This window comes from Panonychus citri, unplaced genomic scaffold (genome assembly GCF_014898815.1).
Source record: "Panonychus citri isolate SS breed McGregor unplaced genomic scaffold, ASM1489881v1 Contig00141, whole genome shotgun sequence".
Lineage (NCBI taxonomy): Eukaryota > Metazoa > Arthropoda > Arachnida > Trombidiformes > Tetranychidae > Panonychus > Panonychus citri.
In genome coordinates, this window is record NW_026515546.1 from 1,600,464 (window position 1) to 1,610,330 (window position 9,867).

Genomic DNA, 9,867 nt, shown 5'->3' on the forward strand with positions numbered 1-9,867 from the left:
TTTTGATGGTACATTAAACTAAATACTCAACAATCAACAATCATCATCATTTATTTCAACACTCCAGGGAAAAAATCACAACAATTTACTTGGTAATCATCCTGATAATCATCATCATCATCATCATCTCCTTAATTATTACAATATATGTGTACATCATTAGTTGATTGTCCATAACATTTTTACAATTTATAAATCATGCAGCTGAATGGACATCTATTTAATTGTGATGGTCAATTATCGTGTCACAATAATCAACATAATATTCATCTGCCTCTCAATTATCAAGTAATTAAGAGACAATTTAACAAAAATATCATCAAGAAAAGACAAAATAATCAACGGATGATAATAATTTCTATTCAATTGTTACCGTTAACATTTAATTTTCTTATTCTTTCTACAATTTGATAATTAACTTCACGATTATTTAATCAGGTTGATTCAATTTGATTAATACGTTTGGGAAAGTTGTTCACAATTTGAAAAATTTGACAAAAAAGAAATGACAATTAAGAAATAGATTTTCAATTAACCCGTTGGGCTTTTTTGATAGGAAGACAATTTAAAAATCAAACCTAAGGAAATGAAAGGTTAGATTAAAGGAATGATGCTAATCCATTGGATTAATGCATCTGCATTTCTCCTTGATAGAAATGGTTTAACCCTTGAGATTTAACCCTAAGGTAAAGATGAAGAGGATGAGGATGAAGATGAAGATGAAGATGAAGATGAAGATGAAGATGAGGATGAGGATGAGGATGAGGATGAGGATGAACCAGGTGGTTAGTGAGAAGGATGAAACAACTCAAAAACCGGTCTTTTCTCTCTCTCTCTCTCTCTCTCTCTCTCTCTCTCTGTCTCTCTTTTCATCATCTCTTTCTCTCTCTATCTTCCAAATGAGTCGGTTTACCTGTCAGTTGTATTTTCGCACTCATCAAAACTACATCATGAAACTTTTAACATTTTCAACTTGTAATTTAATTATTTTATTAATTTCATTTATTTCCAATTTACCGTTAATCTTAACATGTGGATATCCAGGAAGTCCTGCTCATGCAGATATTAAGTTTTCATCAGAGCCCATTGATAATGGGGACACTTACCTTTCAGGTACTTTTGCCACTTACAATTGTGACTCAGGATATGATCTTTTAGGTCCAAATCGCCGTGTGTGCTCAGAAAATGGTACTTGGATACCACAGGGTGTACCATTTTGTGTTCTTAATGTGGCCGTTGGTAAAGCAGCGATGCAATCATCAACCGTCGGCACGGGTTCACCTCAAAAGGCCGTTGATGGGTCAACAGCGGAATCTTTTCATGCACCGACTTGTACAATGACCACAAATGAGCCTAATCCTTGGTGGTATGTTAATCTACTTGAACCTTATCTAATTCAACTTGTGAGAATTGATTTTGGTTCAAAGTGTTGTGGTTCTAGACCTGCGACGGTCATTGTTCGTGTAGGTAATTCGAGACCTGATTTGGATAATAATCCAATTTGTAATAAATTCACGGGCTTCATTGAAGCGGGTGCCCCACTTTTCCTACCCTGTGCCAGACCAACTCCAGGAGCATTTGTCTCGGTTCACCTTGAATCGGGTGGTCAACCACTTTCGATATGTGAGACCTTTGTGTACACCGATCATGCCCTTTCGATTGAACAATGTCCATCTTTTCGTGATCAACCCCTTGGATCTACATCAACTTATAATGGAAAGTGTTACTTATTTTATAACGATAAACCGATGAACTTTGACAATGCTCGGCGTTTCTGTGATGCTCGAGGTGGTACTCTTGTCGATGAGACATCTCCCGCTCTTCAAGGTTTCCTTTCATGGGAATTGTATCGACGACATCGTAATGATAAATATGGACAATATTGGTTGGGTGCCGTTAAAGATCAACAGTTAAACAAGTGGAAATTCATCAACGGTAAAGAAGTTCAGATCAGTTTCTGGTCACAACCTCGACAGAATCACAATTGTTCACGATTCGACGGAACCAAAGGTTGGCTTTGGGCTGATACCAATTGTAATGTCAAGTTGCACACTGTCTGTCAACATCGACCTCTAACCTGTGGTCGACCTGAAATTCCCGCTAATTCAACCATCTTATTCCGTAAAGTGGACATCGGCTCAATGGTCGAGTATCGCTGTGGATCGGGTAACCTACTTGTCGGACCAACGATTCGAACCTGTTTACCAACGGGTTTTTTCAGTGAATATTCACCAAAGTGTAAATGTAAGTATTGACCTTTTTTGTTTATTATTCCTCTCGAATTTTCCGTCCAACAGTCATGTCATTTTTTTTTACTCGTTACCCCTTCGATTTCAGATCTCGAATGTGGATTCCCAGCGTCCATTTCAAACGGTGATTATTTACTTGTGAATAAAAGTCGTGCCTACATGTCCGGTGTTCAATATCGTTGTGATAATAATTTCATTATGGTCGGTAGATCATATTTATTATGTGACATTGACGGTCGGTGGAATGGACCACCACCTCGATGTGAACCTATTCCAACATCAACAACAACCACAACCACAACCTCTACAACTCCATCAACAACAACCTCAACAACAACAACTTCAACAACATCTACATCAACCACATCAACGACAACTTCTACATCAACAACAACCACAACACCAGCACCACCATCATCACCATTTTACGGGTCAACTCGACGGAACAATATTACCCCAGTTCGAACCTACTATTCATCTAGAGATCCCTCTCGTCGGCCACCACCACAAATCGCTCTGATTCCCGAACTATCAACAACTCGACCTCCATCGACAACAAGCAAATACCTGGTTAAATATACTTCATCTTCATCATCTTCACAACCCTCATCACCTTCATCGCCATCTTCTCCTTCATCATCGTCGTCCTCCTCCTCTTCTTCCTCATCCTCATCGTCCTCTTCTTCTTCTTCTTCTTCCTCATCACCAACCTTATCTTCATCAACAGGATTAAATAACAACAATAAACGGATAACATCACCGATTTATCCAACAACCTCAACACCCACAACAAATAGTAACAATAAGAAGCAAATTGTTAATGATGAAAAGGATAATGAGATTGAAGATACAATCTATTCAACAAGTGGATCATCATCTTCATCTTCAGCAACCAAATCAGCAAATGTTAAGGCAACAGCAACAACCAAGTTAAACATGGGAGGCATAATCGCCCTTGGTGTTTTTGGAGGTTTCGTTTTCCTTGCCGCAATCGTAACAATCATAATCATCATTGTTAGAAGGTGAGTTAGAACAATTTAATCAACAAAGTTGTGAAGAAAAAAAAATGACACGATGAAAAAAAAAACTACAGTTGCGAAAAAAATTATTTCCATTTTTTTTTCTTCATCGTCTTATGATCTGAGTCTCTACAGCGTGAAGCAGGTTAAAAGTTTAGCCAAGTATAAGCATCTTACCCAAAAGTAATCAGGTCTAAAAAAAGCGGCTCAGGTCGTTTTGAGGCGGTTCTAAGGTACCTGTAAGCTTAGCTTTCTCTCTCTCTCTCTCCATCTTTCCTACCCTCTTTTTCATCCTCATCCTCATCTCTCTCTCTCTCTTCTCTCTTCTACCTGTTCTCTTGACGTTACCATGATGATAAAAGCCAGATAGATAAATAAGAAAAAAAATGACCTCCGTTTGTAGAGTAACTTGTAAATACCTTTTCACGCTTCCCTTGTTGGTTGCAAGTCGATTAACGGAAAATAATTGACCTTGATTCAGTTAATTTCTTTCTATTTGAACAACATGATTATCAACATCATCATCATGTTAGAGTCAAGATGAAGATGAAAAAAAAGGAGATCAGATGATTGGTCATAATTAGAAAGGTAACATAAGAAGAAGAAGAAAAAAAATGACCGAAAGAGATTAAATGAAGATGTTGACATTTTTTTCTTATTCTATTCCTTGTTTTCAATTTAGTGACAATTTAAGTGAATTAATATGACGAAATATTTAATCAGTTAAATTGTTGAATTTTATGCTCATCAGCAACTTGACAGTTAATTAAACGTCAAACGTGGAAACGATTAACATTCATTGATTTGATTAACATGATTAGGGTTCCGGTTTGTTATCCTTGAGGTTTACATTTTGTAAATATTTACATTGATTGTAATTGTCACACTTAAATTGTGACAATTTAAATTGTTTTTCATTCATGTAAATACAAAACATTTCCTTAAATTTTGTTATTACCAACTAAATCAAACCAACAATCAAGGTTAATCATTGAACAATAATTATCCATTTCTCATTATTATCTTATAATGCTAATAATAATACAATTAACCAAACAAAACCACATCATGATCCTAATAGTAATTTAATTAAATTAGTAACTTAATTATACAACAATCAGTAAGCAATTAAAAGGATTGTTTTTTTTTACCATCAAAATTTTCAAGTCAACAACATTGAACTTATATTACAATTAGATTTGATTGTATTATTATTATTACTACTACTCTACATGAGGATATATTATTTACGAAAGGACAATTTAATTAAATTAACAATATCTTTTCCTCTTAATTGTTATCGCTTCTTTCTTTATATTGTCAACAATTTACTAACACAATTAATCAATCTCTTCAGTTCCTCATCAAAAGGTCGTGTTAACTCATTATGGAGGGACAGTCCAACGACGACACCTTCACATCGTACATCATATTTATCAAATTTTCATAATAATTAACCAAACAAAACCACATCATGATCCTAATAGTAATTTAATTAAATTAGTAACTTAATTATACAACAATCAGTAAGCAATTAAAAGGATTGTTTTTTTTTACCATCAAAATTTTCAAGTCAACAACATTGAACTTATATTACAATTAGATTTGATTGTATTATTATTATTACTACTACTCTACATGAGGATATATTATTTACGAAAGGACAATTTAATTAAATTAACAATATCTTTTCCTCTTAATTGTTATCGCTTCTTTCTTTATATTGTCAACAATTTACTAACACAATTAATCAATCTCTTCAGTTCCTCATCAAAAGGTCGTGTTAACTCATTATGGAGGGACAGTCCAACGACGACACCTTCACATCGTACATCATATTTATCAAATTTTCATAACAATTAACCAAATTAATACAAATTAATCATTTGTAAAAAAAAGAAATGTAATCAAATCAAATCAAATCAAATCAAATGAAGTTGCTTAGGTGAGCAGAAAAGGACTAATATTTAATTGAATATTTAAATCACAACTTCGTGATTAGCTTTGCATCCATGTCCCCATGTCCATTGTCTAAATGCTTATTATTACCGTTATTTATTTCCAATCATCCAATTGATTATCATCTGCATCATCATCATCATTATCATCCTTGTCTTCATCATCTTACCTGTAGTGTGAGTCATGATTATTCATCTAAATTAATTTCATTTATCTGTTGATTCGGGTCGTTCCATTTTTGGCTTGCATGCAAACGCCATTTATTATTGTCATTTTTTTTTCGCAATCCTATTATTATCATCATCCTCATCTTCATCTTCATCATCCTCATCATTATTGGCTTCTCATTTAGCTTCTGGATTAAACCCTAATCTTAACCTGTAATCAACTGACCTTGCAAATTTAAGCTCCAGAGTAACTGTTGTTGTTGTTGATTGTTGTTATATTGTCACCAAGAAAGTTTTTTTTTTTTTAAATTGTTCAACCTCATGAATTTCAATTACTCAATTTGATTACCCTGATGGTGTTTAGTATTGGTTTGATATTGGTAAATTGTTGCTTGATTAGTTTCACCTATTATTAAATTACTGTTTTTTTTCAATTACGCCTCATTTCAGTATTTGATTGACTGTTAACAATTTAATTCAGCTCGTAATTAACTTTTCATTCATTGTTGTATCACCAATTTGATTTAGTTTATTATGCTACTCTTTTTATATCTCTTATTAATTACAATCAAATAATATAATTTATATATATAAATTGTTTGTATTAATTTTTTCTTTCTCCTTGTTCAAATTTAATTGGTTTCATTTCTCATTGATTATATTGGTTATAATACATTTTAACCTGACAACCAATTAGATTTAATTGTTTGTCAACCTCTTTGTGTGTTTCTTTCTGTTGCATGTTAATTGTTATTATTTAAGCTTCTTGTTAACCTTTTGTATTGCATTTATATTTATATTGGGAAGGAGTTAATTAGCTAATCTATGTTGTGGCTTTAATTGTGTGTGATTTATTAATTGTTGCTTTTGTTTTTCTATATTGCATTTTGATCAGAAATTTGATCAAACAATTAACTTTACTAATTATATTATTATTATTTTTCTTTCTTTTTTTTATATTAAATTGTTTTCCACGTCGATTTAACTCAAATTAGATTTAAGAATAGCAGAAATTCAATTGATGCTCAAACAATTAGTACTTTCGATTCGAGCGGTGATCAAAGTGGATTTTATCGGAATTACAAGGAATCATGGGAAAATTTGAAGTATGTCCGTCATGCCAATTCTTATAAGCCCGGCAGTGGACTGAGTCGTTTGGACGCTTTCGATACTGCTTATCGTAACCCAAGGTCTCGAAACGGAGGTAACGGCGGTAACGGCGGTGGTGGTAACGGTACTATTGGAGTTGGAGGTTTATGTAATGAGGGTTTTCGTGATACCGGAGAGATAACACTTAACGCCGATGTTGCCGCTCTCTATTCAAGGCCAGATAAACGTTTTCGAGGCCAATATTAAATTAATTTAATTTCTTTCTTCAAATTTTCTTGCCTAATCAAATCGTTAACCCGATTATCATCAAATCATCATCATCATCATCAGCGACATCATATCATCACTTAATGTTGTCATTGAACAACAAACAAAAAAAGGTGAAATGAAATAAAACTTTTAGTCCTCACAAATCATTGTAACAATATAACAACAATTAACATGTTTAAAACAATTTACAAATTGAAGCAAATCTAATGAAACTACTGACCAACATGAATGGACAATCAATTAATTTATACAAATACATACGAGTTTAAACTAAATAACTAAATCACTAAATTAGACAGAGAGCTAAATAGATTTTTATTTTTAATAATATTACTAATAATTGTTTCGTTAAATTGTTACGATTAACAAGATTGAAAAGAGTTTAATTGTAATGACAGTCTGAAAACTTTACCCGGAGGGAAAGTTACTCTCTCTCTCTCTCATTATTTAAACTCTTTTCATCTAATTATCATCCTAATCGTCACCATTATGATCATCATCACACCACCAACAACCTCTTCCACCTTCAAATCCATCTCATCGCCATCACAATCATCCTTTGCATTGTCATTATCATCTTCATGTATCTTTTTTGCAATCTCTCTCTCTCTCTCTTTCTGTCTCTCTCTCTCCTCTTCTCATCACCATCATCATCCTCATCATTTGTCATCCTATTGTAAACTACGTCAACCTAATGACAACTCTCTCACTCTCACACACAAAAATTTTATAAATACAATTTTACTCCAAATAAAATCTTAATGAATGAAAAAAAAAACATCTTATCTACTCAATCTTATTGATACTAATTTACTTTGTTTTCTTAATTGTTGCCAATTGTTACAGGTTTATATTCACTTACATGAAGATGATTAATTTAAACTCATTAGCGATGACTTTCTAACAACAATTTGTATTAGAATCAGATTTTCATTAATAGATTTTGATTCTCACAGTAATGAATATAATTGTATTCATTTTCTGAATCTTGATTCTGATACTTGATTCAGTAAACCATGAAGGTAACATGGTAACCTAGTCTTTCATTGAGCTCAAAATTATTGTGTCTTCATCATCATCTTAATAAGGTAACAACAACAACAACAACAATAATCATATTAATATATAATAATAACAGTAATAGTTAATGACAATCATCAACATAAAATGATTCCCACCATCAACAATCAAAATGTTGATTGCAAGGTCAGTTTAATAGTTAAATCAGTTTCCATAATAATAGTAAACAATATACACACCTTTTGATTTTTTGTTAAAACGATATCAAGGTTACCTTGTTGATGGATCAAAATGATAATCATCAGTCACAATTAACTCTAATTATGATTAACCAATCAATCGACAGTGATGATGATTATCATTATTCTGATAGTAAGATATGATTATCTCAATGGATTATTATCGATATGTAATAACGAAAAGAATATAATTTGTTTTTAGTGTTTTTCGAATCAAAATTTTCTGGTCATTTCATTTTTCTCCTTTTCTGTAGATATAATTGCTTTCGATTTGTTTATTATTCGATTGATGGTTTTAGCCCATTTCGTTAGAGATGAAGATGAAGATGCTGACGATCGAGAGAGAGAGAGAGAGATAGAGAAAAGAATGAAGAAAATACTTAACATGATAAAAATTCGATGACGATTAAAATGGTCTAAAGTTTTTGATCTTTTATTATTATCGAATGAGGTCAATCAGCGTCATCGACTTTTCTTGATTCAGTTCTGGTCGGTTGCCATGTTTAACCGACCTTACAACTTATATATATAAATGAACACAATTTACTTTTTTTTATATCTTTTGTTGTTGTTATTTATGTTTATCGACTTCAGTGTGAATGACCATCATCTCCATCTTGATCATCATCATAATCATCTTGATTGATAATCAGTAATCAAGCAAACGTTTGCGGACAATTTTAACATTTAAATTGTGTATTACCAAGGTAAGAGGTAACCATTGACAGGCCACAATCATATTAACCTTTTCCAAATATCCGTTACTGGATTTTAACTTGATCTTGATCATCAACGTTAAACTGGTTCAACCAGATTAAATTCAATTAACAAAAATGATAAATAGCATTAATTACAGTAGGGAGCATAAAAAATGGCAATTTTTGGTTACTTTTTGACCGGGAAAAAATAAGAATCCTTTTGTTTAAATTAATTGCAATTAAAATATCTGAAGACAAAGGATTAGATTAACTGTTTAGTTAATTTTATGCAAATTAGATCAAAACTTTACCTAAACGTGTGTTAATTATGTCTAAAGTCGATTCTAAATAACGGGTGGACCGAAGTCCAGTTTTTCTTAGAAAATATTTCGGCTAATGTTCAAAGCTGTGCTAATGTGACCTCAACACCCTATGAACAGTGTGCAGGTGGAAAAGAGACTAGAGAAAGAAATGTGTTGACAAGGAAACCAGGATCAGGTCGGAAACACAAGTTGACGGAAGGTAGACGAGGTTAGGGAAAGCCTGAATAAATCAACAATCTCAAACAGTCGGATCGCTAATCGACTAAAGGACTTAGGTCATTACAGGTCGTCGATTTACAATAATGTGAGCTTAAAAATATCAATATTGATCGTTTTGTTATTAATTGCCGTTATTAACGGAAAACATAATGATGAGCGATTGTTTTGTTTGAAATCGTGACACGACTGACTAAGGTCATTTTTCGGACGAGTCATCTTTTCAGTTGTACCGAATAAACAATTAATGCTAGGGAAAGAAAGGGCGATCATTGGTCGACCTAAATTCTGCCAAAGTTCATGGTTTGGGAGCAATTTCTATTCGAGGAACATCACCTTGAAATTATGTACTGAACTATGGACTCAGGTGAATATATCCTGACCTTGAACAATTTCTTCTCTCTACCATGGATACTTTGTATCCAGATAAGTTTATTTTTCAGCATGATAATAACTTGTCACTGTTCGAACGTTACAAAGGATTTTCGCGAAAACGCGATTTCGATAAAGTACCCGAACTCACCTGATCTAAACGATCGAAATTGTTGGGATTGACACAAGTTAGCTAAGAAAATATTACAAATTTGAATCAATTGA

The 9,867-nt window shown here is 32.9% G+C and overlaps 1 protein-coding gene across 2 annotated transcripts; it reads left to right on the top strand.

The window, feature by feature from the left end:
• Nucleotides 1-885: 885 nt before the first annotated feature.
• LOC128395319 (uncharacterized) lies at nt 886-7,559 on the top strand. Of its 2 annotated transcripts, none has more exons than XM_053355730.1 (3): nt 886-2,244; nt 2,338-3,271; nt 4,626-4,741. In XM_053355730.1, exons 1-3 carry the CDS (start codon nt 900-902, stop codon nt 4,723-4,725), a joined length of 2,379 nt encoding a protein of 792 aa, XP_053211705.1. In that variant the 5' UTR covers nt 886-899; the 3' UTR covers nt 4,726-4,741. The 2 variants fall into 2 exon arrangements, with proteins under 2 accessions (XP_053211705.1, XP_053211704.1); XM_053355729.1 differs by lacking the exon at nt 4,626-4,741 and adding an exon at nt 6,390-7,559 and having other exon boundaries at nt 888-2,244.
• The last annotated feature ends 2,308 nt before the right edge of the window (nt 7,560-9,867 follow it).